We start from the raw sequence: 21,469 nt of genomic DNA, 5'->3' as shown, positions 1-21,469 counted from the left end.
CGTCACGTGACCTGAGCCAGCCAAGTGGATATAATGTGAGGTGAGGACTCATACAAACAAATGAAAAATACTTCACAGTAAATGACTACATCACACGAAATGTTAAGGGGCAGCAGTGCGATGTGGTATACTTTATCTTTAACTTTTTAAACAACATGTCCTAAATGACCGATGGATTAATGCCATGCCTGCCTTGTGCTATCGGAATTATGCTAAGTTAGTTTTCTAGTTTAAAAATAGGACATGAACACCCTCTCAAGTCAACATTTGAATCACGACTTCAGAAATGTACGGTAGAAATGGGAAGTAGGCTAGGACATTTCCGATATCTAGTGATGCCAGCAAGACCCAGTCTTTTTTTCTTTCTTTCTTCTTTTTGTTGCCATTTTTGAGAAATATCGTTATAATTTAGACATATTATATTATTATCAAATTAGTTTTCTATAAAAGGATGCTTTTATTGTATGGAGTTCCCATAGGGGGGAGTTCCCCCTTTTTACAGTCTATCCCCCCCTGGCGCCGCCATTTTTAAATTATCACTAGAGTAGGCTACAATGAATAATAATAATAATGCTAATTATATGTTTTACATTAGGCTATATAGATATTTTTTCAAAGCATAACATAAAAGTACTTAACAATTTAAAAACAAGCGCAATGTAGCCTACTGAAGACACAATTAACAACAGAGCCTGAGTCAACAACATCAAGAGTGATTATGGATCAGACTCCATAATGGATCAGATGTTTAATGAGAAAATAACCTTACAACATTTACGTCAGTAGTGCATAGTATAAGTGTATGGTGCGTTATTTGGGCCACAACTTGTGACTAATCAAAATTTAAACCTATTAAAATTGTGTTTTTGTAGCCTAGATCTTTATGTTCTGTCACGGTGTAATTTGTATTTCTCTGTTTGGCTTTATAATTGGATAAAGGCCAGGAAAAAATTAGGCGTAATCTATACTTGCAATTTTAAATAAACCTATTCTTATGGATCATCGTGAAGGCTAGTTTACCTTGTGAGATACAGTATTTAAGATTTCAGAATGGTGCCAACATGTTGTAATAATGATTGTCCAACTATCCTCTTGAACCGCTGACACATCACTAATCAGTCAGCAACACAAATACCACTGCGGCCAGTAAGCTCTGCCACGCCAGTCCCCATCTCATGAGGGATGACATCACAGAGATTAGCTGTAACTCTCTGATTCCTGGTACAAACATTTCAAACACAAACACTCTCACCAGTGGCAGAGCTTTCACTATCAATAGAGGCTTTGAGCATGCAGTGAAACCATTCCCTTGTTCCCCTATGGTGCAATGATACATTGTAAGAGCTGTGAATGGAACTGTCCAGTCATACTGCTAACATAATTCAAAGAGGGTAACAGCACTGAAACTTCTCAAGTTAACAGAAACCAGTTATTTGAATTACCACAGAGATTAAAACTGAGTAAGCAGAGTAGTTACAACCTGTTGTAATCTCGAGAATCAGAAGAAGTGTTCCTCCTCCACTGGCTTCAAAACGAGGTAAGAACTTAGATATTTTCTTTAGTTTGCCTTCCTGCGGTTCCAAGCTCTGGTCTTCTCCCCTCTTTCAGCATTGTAATTCACTTTAATGAAAGAATGTGCAGTTATAGTGGTGATTGATTTAGTCTGAAGCAGAACATTTGCACAATAATGTGCTCTATTACCTGCTTAATGAATTGCCTATGTCCCGTTTGTACTGTCATAGAATAGAGACTCACATCCTGTCTAATTACACCACAAACTAATAACCTTATTTACATTGCGGTTGTCACACATGCGATTATTATCATGAACAATTTGTGGCCTAAATAAATGTATGAATTTGGATCCCCCACAGATCCAATCTAATCCAGTAAACTCTTTGTCCTGTGTGATTCTCATATCGAGAGTATTGCAGTAAATATGTTATATTACCTGAATGACCACAATGATACAGATAAAGTTGATGTAATGGAAACACTTTCTTTTAACTTGGCATTTGAGCAGACAATAACAAAGTTTAACAAAATAAATTTTAGCTGTTATTACTGAGGATTTATCAGACTAAATATTTTTTAAATCAGTGACAGAAGTATAACAAATAACTAAAGGTCAATTACAGTAGGCCTATGTTTGTGGAGCATTATATATATATACAGCTACAATCTTTTTCTTCTTAATACAAAATTTGTATTACAAAATAAATTATCATAATTTGAATAATAACAATAATTGTGTTGAAAAATATGTTTATTAATAAATATGTATTTAAATATGTAACATTAGCATATTTTAATAGTAGGCTCATGTCAAGATAAGTTTAGTGATTTGTCTGTTCTACCTGTTCTAGCTAAAGAAGTAACACCTTTGCCCGCTGCCCACAGTCTTGTTGGGAGAGGAAATCACAAGTGTGTTTGACTCTGCCCCCTCCTTGCAGCCGTTGGCCCCTTGCCGTGGCCATTAGGAAGATTCTCAGTCTTACTGGAGCAATGACAGGTGAAATGAAGCACAAAATACTCTCTGTTTCTTTTTTGCTTTCTCTCTCGCTTTGACACAAATTGGAATGAAAAGTATAAATATTCATAAGTAAAAATGTGAAGCAGGCATAAAATAAGTGCAGTGAAAAGACAAAATATTCTCTTATTATCACTGGCTTGTTATACTTTTTAACATCTCACCTTGGATTTAATTTTTTTTTTATTTGAGAGAGAAATTGAATGGATAAATTAAATTCTATAAACATGCAACAAAAGTAACACATTTGTTGCAATATGCATATTCAAATAATTTTAAATGAGTACAGGCAATATTATTTATTAACTACATTTTTTATATAAATGAACATACCCTCACATAACGCAGTTTTCACGTCATAAAGTTAATAAAATGCGTTTCTTGCATTGTTTAGTTGCGGAAAAGGTTTGTGGCCCGTGACATTGCGTGATATCCTGCCATTTCCTCACTTTCATGCCATTTGACCCTGACCTTTCCTTTCTTTTATCATTACATGTACCGTCAGGTTGCAAAAAAATCAATGTCTGTCACCCTTTCTGGGATCACAAGACATTACATCCCCATGTTCTTTGATGACTTGTCTGTCACTTTGCATTTGGGCCATTGGCTCTGGAGCCGGTCAGGAGAGAGGGGAGGAGCCCCTCATTAACAGATCCCCCCCATATAAATACCAAAGTGCTACAACCAGCCAACTGATATTAAATCCATATTTCATGCATTTCGCATATGGGGGCAATTATCAGTGACCGAAAAAAAATCTGAACATGAGGTATTTATGCATATTTAGCAGACAAAAACACAGAAATGCAGCTAAATGATTTGAAGGGGTGTCTGCATTAAGTAGATGGTAATAGAAACAAATGCTAATTGTTTGATTATAATTTTTTTTACATACAGAAACACAATTGCAATATGGTACTTCTATATCAAAATTGAGCAAATATCTTTAACTAATGAAATAAAAAATAAAAACTTAAAAAAAAATTTCTTCAAAAAATATTGTATTAAGTATTGTATCATCACAAACACACTATACAATTCTTTATACATTGGTCTTGTATTTGTATATCCTTTGTTAAATAAAAAATATATAATTTGTCATTGTTTTTGTAGACGAAAACCGTTAAGAGAAAATGTCTCTGAGACCTCCTAAACTGGAGCGACTGGAGTCGGTCATGAGCCGGTTCTCTGGCAGCTTGGACCAAGATGATCTACAAGATGACCCAGAGGAGCTTGACTTAAGTGGCCATACTGACCTCTGTGGTGGTAAACTGCTGCTTCAGTGTGTCTTTGCGTCTATCAGTGACCTCATAGGACAGCTGACCTCTCAGAATACTGCTTTCATTATGTCAGAAGGAGAATGAGTTGTACGATTCTATATTGGACTTTTTTGGAGCAGCATACATAGTGCAATAGAAACATGGTCTCTGCACAGCTGATACTGAATCTAATGTAAGGAATATGATTTACATAATGCAAGCATAAATGCAGGTGTCACACTGGTTGCAGCAAGGAGAGTTAAGAGGCAGGATCTAATTCTGCAGTCCCTTTATTTAATACAATTTAAATAACAGAAATACAGGAGCACTGGATAAATGAGAACAATATATACACAACCAACTTAAAATTGAAATGAGAACAGACAGGGATGCACAGAAAATGAGGGCTATATATTTGCTGAGCAAGGCATGTTCCTGGATCAACATATTTTGTTGATCATGAAAATTTAGTCCTAACCATATAACCTAACTCTACCCATAACATCCCTAAAATCAGGAAATGATAGATGAATAACACTGATGTAGAAGCACCTAACCCTTGTTGTAAGCCTAAACTTGACAGAAACTGGAAACTTGTCTCTCAAATCTGATTGGTTGATTGGAATGTTTTGCAGGATACAGGAACACGTTGCACTTGGTGAAATCAAATTCACCGTAACACATTCTATTTTTTTTGGTTGATAAATTTAGTTGATTGAATTTCAATATTTATTTAACGTTTCTTGCTAGACAAATCCAAGTTCCCTTTCGTTGTCACTTCGAGTTACGTCGAATGACGACGAAATGGGGTTCGCTTAGAAGCCTCTCATCTTCGAAAGAAATAAAACGAGCCAATGGCAAGGAAATGCCAAGGAAATGCGTAACTCCGCCCCGCCGCGTGGGTATAAAAGGAAGGACGCCGCAATATGCAGATATGTTTTCGCTTCGGAGCCAAGAAGTTCTCTTCACTCCTGCAGGCTATCTTCGAGAATCTTCTAGACGAGCAGCTTCCAGTCGGTGTGATGGCGAGTTCCAGCGAGTTTCACATTCCTGCCTGCTGAACTGAACAGCGTGTGTGTTTCTCTCTGGGCGCTTCAGCACTGCTGCAAGCTTTTCTCTCACAAAAAGAGCGTGTACGTGGCACGTCTTTCTAAAGACGATGTGCCCGTGTATTTCTGAATGCGGTATTCTGATAGATTCAGCTGATGGGCACGAGCGCTGTTGTGGATGCGTCACGTTCTCCCAGCAGGAACATGACCATCGCAATGTAACGGTCGAGACTCGATGAGCTCAATAGAGCGAGAGTCCCCTCATCCACACCCCAATCTATTTTCTCCACGCGAGATAATACTTCGGCTGGTGGCCAGGTTGACCTAAGACGGCAGGTCTGGAACTAAACCGACGAAATATCCTCGGTCCACACCCCATCTTTCACATTGCAACCAGCGCGGTTCCGAATGAGTTCGCTGACCAGAGCCCCGTCAGAGGACGCCGGCGGGCCTGGCATCTCATTCGGTTCCCCGGCTGATGAAATCATGTATATCGCCGCATCACAAGGTGTCCTTTGTCGTTTCGCGACTGCTCAGCGGCCTCTTCCGCCTTCTCTGCCCTCGCAGAGGCCACGGCCAAGGGTACACTGGGGTTCCCCCCGTGGAGTGTTCTGTGGCAACACATCTGTGTCCCCACAGCGCCTTCACCTGGCGTGGAGACCCTAAGCACTCCTCCAATGCCTGTCGGTTTTTTGTCTACTCTGGTGGCAAAGACCTATAGAGCTGCGGGGAAGGCTGCCGCCTCACTGCATGTTATTGCCATCCTTCAGGGTGCTCAATGACATGTGTAACCCAGGGTAAAATTCCATGGTCCCAATTTTCCCAGTCGCCCGAACACACCCTTCATTCTCGTCTTCGTGCGGGAGTCACATGGTGGTCTCGGTGAACGCTTTCAACCAATCATGGCAGCTGCGCTCGGTACGTCTTTACACAAACAGTGCTATTTTCGCTTATTTTCCATCTTAAATGCTCGGTTGACTCTAGCATGCGATTCTGTATTTGTAGTGTCCACCACCGTTGTCTTTAGAAGCTGACTGGTGCCGCGGTGTGTCGAATATCTGCGGGAATTGGTGAGTCTGTTTGTTGATGTGTCCGCTAGCATGTTGCTAGCATTGGCATCCTTATTGGCATCCTTATGTATTATAATGAAGGTTTCCGCTAGCTTAATGCTAACAGCATTAGCCATCTCAATGTATTTATATGGATGGACTGTGGTGGCTGGTATTAGCTTCCCATTCGCTCTTATGGAGTTTCTATTGGGTTTAATGAATTATAATGTAAACCTAGCACTTTGTTTTCAATGCTATGGCTTTAAGTGTTTAAATGGTTCATTTACATACTGAATGACAAGATTATCAATTGTATTGAATGGAATGTTATGTTGTAAATAATCCTTATATTTATGGGTTTTATTTCCATGCATTTGAGTATTTTTGTACGATTTTGTTATTGTCATTTAATATATTTATGACAATTGATTATGCAGTATTTTGAATAATATTGTGTACACATAAAATATAAAACTAGCTAGTAGGTAAATTATATTATGAGTAGTGACTAAACCATGGGTCCTGTTTATTTAATACAGGCCAGGTGCGACCAGTTGCGGGCCAGTTGATGGCGAGCTATTATTACCTGGAACAGAACCTGCCCCAACAACATCATCGCCCCCTGTGGGTTTGGTAGGAGGCTGTGCAGCTTTGCTCACCCCCTCCACTCTCATTTACACACACACAGCCATTCACTAAGCTCTGGCTCATGGACTATTCGCGTCTCACGGACCATTCTTGTTATTTGGACATGGTGTTCATCTCTCATGAACAAAGAATATAGCCCAATCGTGTGTTGTGGACTGTCTTTAATCTGAGTACTCTCCAGTTTTCCTGAGTTGTATTTTGTTTAGTTTTTTCCTGTGAATTACTGAACTTCTCTGCAGATTGGAATTATTTTGGGTATTGTTATTGTCTGTCTGTCTTTGTTTTCACTTAATACATGGTACCAACACCAAATCTAAATGATCCGTTTCCGTGTTATTATTTACCCTTTCAAAACCTCCTTGAGACGAACTCTATCTTCTGTAGCCCAATCATTATTTAACCTTCTATAGCCATATTCATCTGCTATTTAACACGTATACCCCCTCGTATATGTTACACATGCACGAGGGTTGGGCTGATTCTGGGCTCATCCAAGAGTCAGACATCTCTGGCTTAACCTGGTTGATGTGCGCGAGGCTGAGCGAACCCGCTTCCTCAACTCCCCCATATCCCAGGCTGGCCTCTTCGGCGGCGCGGTCGAGGACTCTGCCCAACAGTTCTCGGCCGCCCAGAAGCAGACTGAGGCTACCAAACATGTTCTGACCCCGCGGCCAGCTGTTGCCACCTAGCCGCCGGCTCAGAGGCCTCAGTCCGCTTGCCGCCGAACGCGCCCTCCTGCGACTTCCGCCCCCTCCTGCCCGGCCCCGGCAGCACCGGGCCGCGCCGTGGAGGTGGTCGCAGGAAGGCGCCTCTGACCGTACCAGTCCCGTTACGGGCAGCTCAGACATGGGTTGCAGTTCTTTCAGGAAGTGGTTGCAGGGCCACTCCTTCCCCCGGTGGAGGGCCGGGTGAGAACCTCTTCTCCAAAGAACCATCTCTGAGCCCCCAGAGGGCGCGGATGGCAGTGCGCGCCGCTTATGAGCCTCGCCACTCTCGTCCCCCTCTGTCGCCAGACCCCTGACAGAGCAGGCCCCCGTGGAACGCTGGTCCTTCCCTGGCCTTCCTTTGTCAGGATGCGCCATATGACCGTGCCCCCACATCGGGACGCTCCGCCTGCCACGTCTGGGCCGGTCATTCCGCCTCGCTGCCTCATCGTGGGTACGTCTGTGGTTCACATGACCCCACTGGTTCAGTTTTGGAGCTTCCAATCTGTCCCACTGGCTCACGAGAATCATCAGGCTCGGCTTTGCGATTCAGTTCGCACGGTCTCCTCCCCGCTCCGGGGAATCCGCTATACCGTGGTGGGTGGCAATGCCCCTGTCATGTGTACGGAGGTCGTCACCCTACTGGCGAAGGGTACAATCGAGACCACTCCTCCAGCCGAAATGAAGTCCGGCTTCTTCAGCCCCGACCTCAATGTACCCAAGAAAACCGGTGGGTTTGACCAATCTTGGACCTGCGCGTCTTGAACCGTTCCCTTCTAAAAAGGCCCTGTGAAAGATCAGGGAGGACGAGGAGCAGGTCATATTGGTTGCGCCTCATTGGCCCAGCCGGACCTGGTTCTCCGAACTTGTACTCCTCGCGACAGCACCTCCCTGGCCAATCCCTCTGAGGAAGCCTCCTTCTCAGGGACGGGGCACCCTATGGCACCCTCGTCTTGATCTCTGGAAGCTCCACGTGTGGCTCCTGGACGGGATGAGGTAGGTTTGAGTACCCTACCACCAGCGGTGGTGGCAACCATCACTTCCTCTAGAGTGCTAGACATGCCTACGTGTTGAAGTGGAACCTCTTCGTCTCCTGGAGCTCTTCTAGCCAATAAGACCCCAGAAATGCCCGATCAGTGTTGTGCTTTCCTTCCTGCAAGTTGGGTTGGAGCGAAGGCTGTCTCCCTCCACCCTGAAAGTGTATGTTGCCGCTATCGCCGCACATCACGACGCAGTCGAAGGTAAGTCTCTGAGAAAGCACGACCTGGTCATCAGGTTCCTGAGAGGAGCAAGGAGACTGAATCCTCCTCGCCCTCCTCTCGTTCCCTCTTGGGACCTCTCAGTGGTTCTAACTGCCCTGCAGAGTGCTCCCTTTGAGCCTCTGCAATCAGTGGAGCTTAATTTCCTGTCGATTAAGACAGCGCTCCTGGTTGCATTGGCCTCCATTAAGAGGGTAGGGGACCTGCATGCATTTTCTGTAGACAAAGCGTGCCTGGAATTCGGCCGGCTGGATATGTGCCCAAGGTTCCCACCACTCCCTTTCGAGATCAGGTGGTGAACCTGCAAGCGCTGCCCCTGGAGGAGGCAGACCCAGCCTTGGCACTGCTCTGTCCAGTACGCGCCCTCCGTGCTTACGTAGACAGAACGCAGTGTTTCAGGACCTCAGACCAGCTCTTTGTCTGTTATGGTGGGAAGCTGAAGGGAAAGGCTCTCTCCAAGCAGAGGCTGTCTCACTGGATAGTGGACGCCATTGCTTGGCATACCAGCAGCAAGGTCGACCGTGCCCCCTTGGTGCGAAAGCCCACTGAGTGTGGCTTCCTCTTGGGATCTAGCGCATGGCGCCTCGCTAACAGACATCTGCAGAGCTGCAGGCTGGGCGACACCCAACACATGCGCCAGATTCTACATCTCCGAGTGGAGCCAGTGTCCTTCCGTGTACTCGCTTCAACCAGCCGGTATTAGGACCCGCTCAGGTGTCTTCGCTTGCTTGCCATTCCACTCCACGAACTGGATACGTGCGATATACTCCTCAGGTGAGCCTCACAAGCCCTAAGTTCCTCCAGTGCTGTTGACGTCAACGCCAGACTTATGCCTCCGGCAGCCTTCGTGATTGGCTAGGTGCCGCCATGTGCATGGTTCCCCCCTCTGGGTGACCCCCACATGTGTATTTCCACTGTAAGTCTTTCCCTTGGCAAGCCACTCTGCCACTCCTGGGGTTGAAATATTCCAACCTGCGGGCTGGACACCCCAGTGTTCTCCGTATGCACCCCCCTCCGGGTCATATGTGTATTCTGTAAGCCCCCCCCCCCCCTTCGGGCAGTCACTGATTGCACATTTCCTCTGAGATATGCTTCCCAGTGTACCTTGGTATTCCTGTGTTAAGTAGGAGTCCTTTGTCCGTGCTAGTCTCACGACAGGGAACTCAGACTTACGCAGGGCACTGGAAGACAGCCGAAGTGGCGTGATTGGACTAGGAACCCCATTTCGTCGTCATTCGACATAATTCGAAGTGACAACGAAAGGGAACGTCTTGGTTACGGATGTAACCCTCGTTCCCTGTGTAGGGAGCGGAGACGTTACGTCTCCCTGCCACTTCCGCTGTACCGCTGGAACAGCCGAGTTCAGTCTGGGCTCCTCAGCGAAGAAACATATCTGCATATTGCGGCGTCCTTCCTTTTATACCCACGCGGTGGGGCGGAGTTACGCCATGCAAATTCCGCAGACCCATGGCATTTCCTTGCCATTGGCTCATTTTATTTCTTTCGAAGATGAGAGGCTTCTAAGCGAACCCCATTTCGTCGTCATTTGACGTAACGTCTCCGTTCCCTACTCAGGGAACGAGGGTTACATCCGTAACCGGGACGTTTTGTATACTGTATTTAGACATGTCACATATTTTGGTAACAGTGTTGCAAAAATTGCAAACCTCACCTAAAATAAATAGAAAATCCAGTTCATATAATATTTATTTTGATCTCCTGAGGTTGACGATAAATTTTTTTCCTGAATGGTAAGCACCTCACTGACCATTTATTCAAAACGTTTTTTGGCACTATTTTTTACCGTATAAAGTGCTGTTTATGCTCACTTCTAAATCAGTGCATGTTCATTAGTATTTCCAGGAACAATATTTCAGCAGGTAAAAGCTTACTAAAATCATTATCTGATACAGAGCAGATTTAGCCTTGAGAAACTTCAGAGCACACAGCATACTATACACCTCCAGCTGGAGCCTTCAATCGCTATCCTGCTAACAATCAAATGGAGCCTCTACATGCCATTTCTGCACAACTTCAAAAGATAAAAAGCTAAACAAACTATTTCTAAAGTAGCTGCACTTTTTGATTGTTACGATGTTATCAGACAGTTTAAAATACAAGGCCAACATGAATCAGAATGATTACCACAACGTAGGTGTGTGTCAATGTTTTATTATTGATCTCAACTAGCTCATATGATTATATGTTGAGAAAAAATCACTACAATGACTCATTTCAATATTATGATTACTTTCAGAATCAAGGAACATATCATTTCAAGCAATATACAACTTTCTTCCATTCAAGTCCCTGGATGGTGTTATATTTCTTGAAGAAGTGCCAATCCTGGTGCAGGTGACAGAGGTGGAGAGATTCACGTCTACTAGGGTAATACAAATTTAAACACTACAAGTGAATCACTTACATATTTCTTCAACACTAAAAACATTATGAAACAATTTTTGAACTATTGTAATAATCAACTGGATTATTTGCTAAAGAACAAAAGTAAAATAATGCTATGTAGTATTTAAAAAAATATCTATACATTTGTACCATGTATCATGATTAGATTAGTACAAAAACATATTCAGTCAGTTCTTGTTTCTCGAAATTATCCACTCAAAGGTGCTGAATCCCAACCTGTATACTATAGAGTTGAGCCACGGAAACTTCAAGTGGAAAATCAAGCGTCGTTTCAAGCACTTCCAGGCACTTCATCAGGAACTGCTCAAATTCAAGGCCCTCTTAAAAATCCCCCTGCCAAGTCGAATGTAAGATTCACTGTATTAATTTCATCTTTATATGCATACAGTACGCTCTCTCACAAACACACCACAAGTCTTAAAAAACAATCTCGCTTTGTTGCTTTTTGAGCTGCTAAGTGTTTTCATTTTTCAGTTGGGTGTACTCAATTTGTCCCAGATGTATTCTTGTTAGCGCCCCTAAACCATACGAAAAACCCTTTTCTCAGCCTCACTGCACTGTTACCTCTCGGTTAATCAAATCAGAGGCGCTTTCACGGACACGCAACCCAAATCTTGTCAAATATTGACAGTCAGATTTCCTGTTTTTGACAGACACTCAGTCAAAAGGAGGTCATTCAAAGGCCGCAAACGGTTTCACGGAGGACACATACCAACATTACCACGAAGACCTGATGCTCTTGTCAAAGAGGAACAGCTCATCAGTAGAAAAGTTAAATTATTTATTTTAACTATTGTTTGAACAACTTAAATTGACCTTGACATGCATAAGTGTGCCATATAATATCAATCAACCCTTTATACAAACTCTTCCCAAAATAAAAAAAAAGTATATATTCACAGTATATGGAGTAAAAAGTTAAAAGGCATAATTAATGCTGGGAATATTTATAATTATATTTAAACACTTCTATATTTTAGCTTTCTTTCTGGTGTTTGAGTCTTCGTTTTGTTCTAACAGTTGCAACTTGAGGACTACCTGAGGAATATATTGAAAAGGCCCTTATACAGGACACATCCTACAACGGTACGTCACAGCTCAAGCTTTTTTCCTTGTATTTGCCCTTACGAAAAAGTACTGTGGCAGTACCATTTGATGGTAATATAATGTCATTGTCATGATATACACTCACCTAAAGGATTATTAGGAACACCTGTTCAATTTCTCATTAATGCAATTATCTAATCAACCAATCACATGGCACTTGCTTCAATGCATTTAGGGGTGTGGTCCTGGTCAAGACAATCTCCTGAACTCCAAACTGAATGTCAGAATGGGAAAGAAAGGTGATTTAAGCCATTTTGAGCGTGGCATGGTTGTTGGTGCCAGACGGGCCGGTCTGAGAATTTCACAATCTGCTCAGTTACTGGGATTTTCACGCACAACCATTTCTAGGGTTTACAAAGAATGGTGTGAAAAGGGAAAAAACATCCAGTATGCGGCAGTCCTGTGGGCGAAAATGCCTTGTTGATGCTAGAGGTCAGAGGAGAACGGGCCGACTGATTCAAGCTGATAGAAGAGCAACTTTGACTGAAATAACCACTCGTTACAACCGAGGTATGCAGCAAAGCATTTGTGAAGCCACAACACGCACAACCTTGAGGCGGATGGGCTACAACAGCAGAAGACCCCACCGGGTACCACTCATCTCCACTACAAATAGGAAAAAGAGGCTACAATTTGCAAGAGCTCACCAAAATTGGACAGTTGAAGACTGGAAAATGTTGCCTGGTCTGATGATTCTCGATTTCTGTTGAGACATTCAGATGGTAGAGTCAGAATTTGGCGTAAACAGAATGAGAACATGGATCCATCATGCCTTGTTACCACTGTCCAGGCTGGTGGTGGTGGTGTAATGGTGTGGGGGATGTTTTCTTGGCACACTTTAGGCCCCTTAGTGCCAATTGGGCATCGTTTAAATGCCACGGCCTACCTGAGCATTGTTTCTGACCATGTCCATCGCTTTATGGCCACCATGTACCCATCCTCTGATGGCTACTTCCAGCAGGATAATGCACCATGTCACAAAGCTCGAATCATTTTAAATTGGTTTCTTGAACATGACAATGAGTTCACTGTACTAAAATGGCCCCCACAGTCACCAGATCTCAACCCAATAGAGCATCTTTGGGATGTGGTGGAACGGGAGCTTCCCTGCCCTGGATGTGCATCCCACAAATCTCCATCAACTGCAAGATCCTATCCTATCAATATGGGCCAACATTTCTAAAGAATGCTTTCAGCACCTCGTTGAATCAATGCCACATAGAATTAAGGCAGTTCTGAAGGCGAAAGGGGGTCAAACACAGTATTAGTATGGTATTCCTAATAATCCTTTAGGTGAGTGTATAATTATACTGAATGATCAAAGAATGAATAAAACTTTACTCATATCATCTATGTGCAGTACTATTGTCTGCCAATAGCCCTAGCATAAAAAAAAAGAATGGTTCCGTTACCATTGTGTCACATGATGGCAGAATGAAGGTTCTGGAAGGAACTCTACCTGCTGTGTCCCCACTCATTAAAACAGGCTCTTTTGTAGAGAACGCCTCTGAGAGGTGATTCCACACTTAGCTCAGTGCTTCACAGGCTAATTCTCTGACAGTCACATAATTAGCAATGGTTTGCAGGGCTAATTAAAGAGTACCTGTACCCAGAAACATTTTTCCCCTGCTCCAGTTTTCACCTCACACTTCCCTGACTAATTATTAAGGTAGAACTGGACTGTACAAAGCAGAAGCCAATTCGTGGTTCATTTTAGTCACCATAACTGAAATGATTCAAAGAACCATGCTTAACTGAAATAATGATAAGCAAATTTTAAAGTAACTGGTGTGTGGCTCATACACATTTGCCATAAAGCTGCTTTGAGACTTATTGATGCTAATAATGCTAACTGCATTTTTTTTTTCAGCTTGAATTTTTGGAAGTGAGTCAAATCTCATTTATTCAGGATATGGGACCAAAGGGAATGTAAGAATGTACATAGTAACATAAAATACAATAAAACAATCCTTGGCTTGATTAGTATTTGTTCATTCATATGTTTATTTGCCTTGACAAAAGTGAAGGTCTGATCTTAAAGAAATCAGGAGGAAACACATTCCCTGTATGTTACTGGTGCGGGTCCAACAGCGTCTGTTACCGGTGGTCCAAAAGGTGAGAGCTCTTCTACATTCATTTACTCAGGAAATCATGTTTTTTAGGAAATCATAATACTGTGTCGAAAACCAACCTTTTTATTTTTCACCTTTGTTCACATCGTGAGGACAGAACATACTATCTTTCTGAGAAAAACACTTCAATCAGTAGTGTGTGATCTCTGTCTCTTGGTTTCATAAGTAAGAACACCAAGCCCTGAAATGAATACTGGTGAATAACAGATGCTGATGTTGAACTTCATCTGTGCAGACGGGGTTGTTATTGTTTTTTCTTTGACAAGCAACTACAGTAACATTACACTTACATAATTCACATAGCTCTTAAAAGCAAACACTAGAAGACTCTGCCCCAATTGAATTTTGCTCCTCGGATTGCGGCCTTGCTGAGCCTTTGGGTCGTGGCATGTCTTCTGTTGCGGTTGTTTACTTATTTAGGTTATTATGATGTTTTCCCACAGCTGATAGAATGGCTCTCCCCCTTGTTTTAGCTCTCATGTGGTGACTGCTTCATGTTTCAGATGGCTGGTGGTAAAAGACTCCTTTGTTCTCTACATGAGGCCAGAGGATGGCCAAGTAGGCACCGTGATTCTATATGATAAGGGATTTCACATCAAAATTGGGACCCGGGAGATCGGAGTCAGGCACGGAGTCACTATTGAGAATCTTTGCAGGCAGGTTGAGATAAATGTGTTTTATACTGCAGATAATTCATCATGCAGTAATTGTTAGATAACATGCTTTTAAATTCTCTCTCTGTCTCTCTCTCTGCTCTCTCTCTCTCTCTCTCTCTCTCTCTCTCTCTCTCTCTCTCTCTCTCTCTCTCTCTCTCTCTCTCTATATATATATATATACTGTATATATAAGGTTTTAAGCCAGTTATTTTTTTTTTGTGTGTCAATAGGAAATATCAGTTTACATTTCCAAACATTCCTTTTGCCATTAATTGTAATAATCCAGTGAGATTTTTGTATGCACAAGGATTCTGACAACAGCCGGCATGATCCACGCTGAGATCTGATCTCACCATCATTGAGTCTGTGTAGGGATTACATGAAGAAACAGAAAAAACTGAGACAGACTAAATCCAGAATAACTGTGGCAACGTCTCCAAGACACTTGAAGAAACTTACTTTCAAATCTACCTGTAAAACTATGTGCAAGTATACAGAACCTATAGGACAAAAGTTGTTTTAAACTCAAAGGGTGGTCACACCAAATATTGATTTTATTTAGTTAATGAAAGTTAATTGATAAATAAAATCTATTTAAAATAAAGTTAATATAATTAAATTAAAATTAATAAAATATATTACAGCATTTTTACACAAGTGCCTAAAACTTTTGCTAAAACTACTGTTACTTTGCAGGAAGGTTTCTTCAAGCGTCTTGGAGACATTTCCACACTTCTTCTGGATTTAGTCTGTCTCCGTTTTTTCTGTTTCTTCAAGTAATCCCAGATGGACTCGATGATGGTGAGGTCAGATCATACTGGCTGTTATCAGACTGGATTATTATAATTAATGGCAAAAGGAATGTTTGTAAATGTAAGCTGACATTTTCTACTGACACTACAGTAAAATATGTAAATGAACTGGTATAAAACCTTTTAATTTTTTGGCGAAAATACTAACGTGCCTAAGAGTTTTGCACTGTATTCTATATCTATATATATGTGTGTGTGTGTGTGCGTACTGTTAAATAAGTTAATTATATTATATTGATATATATATATATATATATATATATATATATCATATTTTTTGGAGGGATTTTACTTTAAAACAATGAAAAACAGTTTTCCAGTGGGGTAAAGCTAAACTTATTTCAGCATTTTCAGTCTTAATAAAATTGTAAGATAATTGTAAGTTAAATTAATTTGTCTTGTTTAAAAGGTTTTTTTTTTGTTTTGTTTTTTATTGACAGGTCACTTACTATCAAATGCTCCACATATAGGCAGGCTCGTTGGTGGGGGAACTCCATAGACGAGTTTTCTCAAATGTTTGGACAGGACTTTCTGAGGGAAAACCGCCATGGGTCTTTCACACCTGTTAGAGAAAACACTACTTCAAAATGGTGATGAATTATGCATGCACAATAATTACTTAAATATAATACTCCAATTAAAACTATAGAGGACACAATTCATTCTTTCTAAATAAATTTGAATGTGCAGTATTTAATTTAATTTAAACTATTACATTCATCTCAGAAGTTCAACTAGTCCCTTATTCTTTGTTCTTTTTATGTCAACATGTGAGCAACACTTACCAGAATATTTTCTCTCAAATCTCTGTGAAGTACCCTGACACAGTTCTTTAATGTGGCACCCTGTGCTCCTTTTGAAGGTTTGTCAACGCAGCTGGATACTTTGATGCCCTAGCTGATGCCCTGGAAGGAGCAAAGGAGGAAATCTTCATCACAGCCTGGTGGTACAGATTAGAATCAGCATCAATTACTTCCCATGGTCCTAGCTTTTACAATTCAATGAGGAATGTCGCACCTCTTAATGTAGGCAAGTGGTAGCCAATAACCAGTAGCTAACCAAAACTGGCAAGTACAACCCTTCCAATGTTTATACCATGGTTAATTAAAAAAGTGACCATCAAAATGAAGTGTTACCAAAAAGACTGATGAAAAGAGGAGAAAACCATCTTGCACCAACATAAATTAGCAAGCTTTTTAAACTATTAAATACCACCAATACTAGAATTGATCATGTTTTATTTGTCTAATATGTCAACATTGGCCATCAATGGTCTCACCTGTAATTATAACTTTATTATAACAAATGCTACTGTAAAATAATTACAAGAACTATGGTGCATTTTCATAAAGGCAAGTACTAGGTAGAATCAAAGTCTGGACCTTCTTGAATTATTGACCAAACAATCAGTTTCCCCCATGTGTAAAATGTGTAATTATGACTAATATTAGGAAACACCTGGCCTTCAGATACTCCAAGAGCCAAAATCATTAAGAGCCTGAGGAACTGTTAAGGAGAAGGAAATAAACAAATTCAATATAAGAAAATGTTAAGTAAAAATAGTATGACTTCCTATGGTATTTTAAAGAAGAAAATTCTGTCAAACTGATAAGGGTCCAAGGGATGCTTAAATAATATTTAAGTAAACAAGTAATTGTTAACTAGGCTATTACTTTATTGCAGTTATGTTATCAACCAACTTTGCATGAGTGTAAGATACCACAAAAGACTATTTTGCAAAAATAAATAAATGAACAAACAAACAAACAAAGGGAGCATGCCCTGGGACCCCGCTAAAATGGTTCACACTTCAAACTTCCCAATGTTCAAACCAAAACACATTCTTGGCCAGGATGTTCATAAACAAATTCACCTATTGTCTTTGATAGAATAAAGAAACCCATAAATGTTTGGGACAATGTGAGGATGAATAGGTTATAACAAAAAAAAAATTTTGGGGGGGGGGGGGAATTATGCCTTAAATATGACAGAAATAAAGAATGAAAGTTGTGTGGAAATTGTTAAAGAATTGATTGGTTTTGATATGGCCCTCAGGTTAAGCCCAGAAATCTTCCTCAAACGACCAGTAGTAGATGGGAACATGTGGAGATTAGACCATGTCCTCAAGCGAAAAGCAGTGAGTCTGAACACCTGCTCAAATCTGGACTTCAGCCAGTTTAATTTTACTTCTCACACATCCATATATTGTGTTGCACCTCACAGTTCACCCAGTTCTCTTTGGTTTTCCCAGTCCGAACGTTGTTTTAACTACATTTTGTCTTTTGCCAACTCAGCAACAAGGAGTGAAGATCTTTGTCCTGCTCTACAAAGAAGTCGAGGTAGTGATGGGTCTCAACAGCGAGTACACAAAGAAGACCCTGATGGGACTTCACTCTAACATCAGGGTGAGTCGATCAGTATGTCAAACATTGTCAAAAGCAGAATTATGCCCAGAAATGACAGTATTACAGAGGAGACCCGTCCCTCCGAATCAGCTTCCCACTCTTACGTTTACCCATATCTCTCCAAGAACCAAGGCTCGATCAAATCAAATCATAGAAAGCACGAGAACACCTAGTGTGCCCACTACTTCCCCTCCAGACACAGGAGTAGCATGTTACTTAGATCGTGTTTGGACATTGCCAAAATACTCTCTAGTAGAATGACGGGGATCACTCTGTTGGGAACCCTACGGATTGTGTCTGAAGATGGTCAGGTTCTCCCTTGCCGATTGTCTCTATAAGAGCCTGGGGCTGCAAGTCTGCTTCCTCCCCTGGTGCCACAGAGCTTCTATGGCACCATAGCGCTGTGGTATTCATCACCGTAGCACCCCAGGCCGGGTTGTGATTGACATGCCGTCACATTATCTTATTGGAGCGCTGGTTGAGTCTGGGCAGAGGAGTGACACTGGGAAGTGGCTTGGGATCCACACCCCAAGGACGTGTGCGGCAAAGCAGCTGGATGGAGGTATTCCTGGGCCCTGCTGGTGTAGAAACACCTGCCAGGGGCGGCGTCCTCTGGAGGCTCTGCCAAAGCTGGTGGAGACGCAGCTGCTTCACACAAAAGTTGACACCATCTACATTGTGGTGTTATTTTTGGCTGAGAGCCCGCTGTATTTCTTTAGCTCATATTTAGGAAATTTGGTCAATCGACGAAAGTTAAACTCTAAAAACTTTTTTTTTTTTTTTTTATGACAACTTTGAATGAAATTATGTTAAACCAACAAACTATACTGAGTTAGAGGACCTTATTACATAAACGCAAATTTTTTCAAACTCAAAAAATGAGTTGTAGCTTGAGTTGTAGCCCTGGAAAAGTTAATGTGTCATGTAATGTAAAGTAAGAAATTACTTGTCACTGGCATTAATGCAGTCATTGCTTATAGAGTCAATGTAGTGTTTACTTCATTTCGTATACTCTTCTGCAAAATGGTAACCACAAAAATTTCAGCATTACAGAAACTCTTTTAAATGTCAAACATAACAGCATTAAACACTTACAGTTCAATTCAATTCAATTCAAATTTATTTGTATAGCGCTTTTCACAATACATATTGTTTCAAAGCAGCTTTACAGAAAGTGCATTTCAGAAATGTACATAGAAGAATATAGTTAGTTAATCATCATGTATTAATTTAGGGCATAACATATCGCCGGCGTTGAGTCGTCTCTTCACAGGCGTCGAGTCGTCTCATCGCAGGCGTTGGGGCATCTGAAGTCTCCGTGAGAGGCTGGATACAAACTGGAGCTGACGAACGCTATTTACCTCGGGACTAGCGTCCCGAGATAACAGCAGAAAAGCAGATGGGAAATAATTAGCGTAGCTGCTGTTCATAATATTAATGCATTCGATCTGATTCAACAGTGGTATAAAAGGTAAGCATTATGTGAATGCTTGGCTGAAGAGATGCGTCTTTAATCTAGTTTTGAACTGGGAGAGCGAGTCTGAGCAACGAACAGTATCAGGAAGGCTATTCCAGAGTTTAGGAGCTAAATGTGAGAACGCCCTCCCTCCTTTAGTGGACTTAGATATCCTAGGAATGACCAGAAGCCTCGAATTTAGGGATCTTAAAGAACGCGATGGATTGTAGGGCGATAGAAGGTCCATTAAATACACAGGAGCTAAACCATTTAGGGCTTTATAGGTCAGTAGTAGTACTTTGTAATTGATACGGAACTTAATAGGTAACCAGTGCAGAGATGATAAAATCAGTGTTATATGATCATATTTTCTTGACCTAGTAAGAACTCTAGCGGCTGCAGTTTGCACTAACTGTAGCTTGTTTATTGAAGATGCAGGACAACCAGCTAATAAAGCATTACAGTAATCAAGTCTCGAGGTCATGAATGCATGAACTAACTTTTCTGCATCAGAAACAGATAGCATGTTACGTAATTTAGCAATGTTTCTAAGGTGGAAAAAGGCAGTTCTTGTAACATATGAAATATGATTTTCGAAAGACAAGTTTCGGTCTAGTATAACACCCAGGTCTTTTACTGTAGTCGATAAGGTAACAGGACATCCTTCTAAATTAAAGTTGTATTGTAGGAGATTTTGTGGGTAGTTTTTTGGACCAATAAGTAATACCTCCGTTTTATCTGGATTTAATAGCAGGAAATTACACGTCATCCAGTATTTTATATCTTTAAGACATTCTGTCAATTTAGATAAGTTAGTGTTTTCATCTGGTCGTGATGAAATATATAATTGAGTGTCATCAGCATAGCAGTGGAAATTAATTCCATGTTTTCTTATAATATTACCAAGTGGCAGCATATATATTGAGAATAGCAGAGGGCCTAACACCGATCCTTGCGGCTCTCCATAGTCTACTGACGTTATCTTCGATTTTTCCCCATTTAAACAGACAAAATGGTAACGGTCTGATAAGTACGATCTGAACCTGTCACAACCACTGATGGACGAGGACACAAAGATAACTGTTAAACAGGCTTTATTTATACACTGATGCTTAACCCGGATACCGGGAGGCTTCAAGATCAGCACTGTTGAAATCAAGGGAACCAGAGTCTTTGAACAAATGCAGGAACAGAAACAATCTCTTGATACTTGAACAGGAAGAAGATTCAGAGATACTACATAAACGTTGACTTGCAGAACTCAGAACTTGGTTGCAGACACATAGATACTCAGGAATTGCATATAGATTCATAGATTCTCAGAACTTGGGTATAGATACAAAGATCTTCAGAACTTGGACACTGCTACGTAGATAGTAGATACAGAGGTCCGTTGATACTCAGAACACAGAGAGGATGACTGGAGAATCCTCGAGAGCCACCACACACTGAAGCTGCTGAGATACACACACAAGAGTGATTAGTGATGAACTTGATAATACTTGCTGTGAGATTAGAGATATCCTGGAACCAGACTTGATGTATGTAAGCCAAGGAGTCACAGACGTCGAATGGCGAGACCGGACACAGAGTGCAGGGTGAGTGAGGCTTATATCCAATACTGGTGTGTAGAGTAAAGTGATGAGGTGCAGGTGCTGTGAATTCGTAATTAGTGAGAGTGCGTGCAGGTGAGGACCAGGGGAAACCGTGACAGAACCAGCTTAATGCCTGTCCCTGAACACCAGTGTAGTTTTGTAGTCGATCCAAGAGTATTTTGTGATCTATAGTGTCGAACGCAGCGCTAAGATCGAGTAGAACTAGTATTGAGATACAGCCTTGGTCAGAAGCTAAAAGTAAATCATTTGTAATTTTAATTAGCGCAGTTTCTGTGCTATGATGCGGTCTGAATCCTGACTGAAATTTTTCATATATCTTATTTTCTTGCAAGAAAGAGCACAATTGAGCGGACACAATTT

General features: G+C 41.4%; 1 protein-coding gene and 1 long non-coding RNA gene across 2 annotated transcripts in view; both read left to right on the top strand.

Moving 5' to 3' along the window:
• Positions 1-1,268: 1,268 nt before the first annotated feature.
• LOC130094397 (uncharacterized) lies at positions 1,269-3,674 on the top strand. Its single transcript, XR_008807973.1, has 3 exons — positions 1,269-1,537; positions 2,401-2,512; positions 3,644-3,674. It is a non-coding gene; the product is annotated as an uncharacterized LOC130094397 (long non-coding RNA).
• The window catches only part of si:ch211-168k14.2 (phospholipase D1), a 34,775-nt gene continuing 16,980 nt past the window's right edge, over positions 3,675-21,469 (top strand). The window contains exons 1-12 of the mRNA XM_056260637.1: positions 3,675-3,796; positions 10,756-10,886; positions 11,127-11,272; positions 11,579-11,696; positions 11,946-12,011; positions 13,903-13,961; positions 14,055-14,147; positions 14,668-14,820; positions 16,073-16,222; positions 16,495-16,578; positions 17,688-17,769; positions 17,927-18,037. Coding sequence (XP_056116612.1) covers positions 3,706-3,796; positions 10,756-10,886; positions 11,127-11,272; positions 11,579-11,696; positions 11,946-12,011; positions 13,903-13,961; positions 14,055-14,147; positions 14,668-14,820; positions 16,073-16,222; positions 16,495-16,578; positions 17,688-17,769; positions 17,927-18,037 — 1,284 coding nt within the window. The 5' untranslated portion in view covers positions 3,675-3,705. The remainder of the gene's footprint in view (positions 3,797-10,755; positions 10,887-11,126; positions 11,273-11,578; positions 11,697-11,945; positions 12,012-13,902; positions 13,962-14,054; positions 14,148-14,667; positions 14,821-16,072; positions 16,223-16,494; positions 16,579-17,687; positions 17,770-17,926; positions 18,038-21,469) is intronic.

The sequence above is a fragment of the Rhinichthys klamathensis genome, unplaced genomic scaffold (genome assembly GCF_029890125.1).
Source record: "Rhinichthys klamathensis goyatoka isolate OS25496 unplaced genomic scaffold, OSU_Roscu_1.1 h1tg000177l_1, whole genome shotgun sequence".
NCBI lineage: Eukaryota > Metazoa > Chordata > Actinopteri > Cypriniformes > Leuciscidae > Rhinichthys > Rhinichthys klamathensis.
This window is presented reverse-complemented; position numbering and strand designations above follow the sequence as displayed.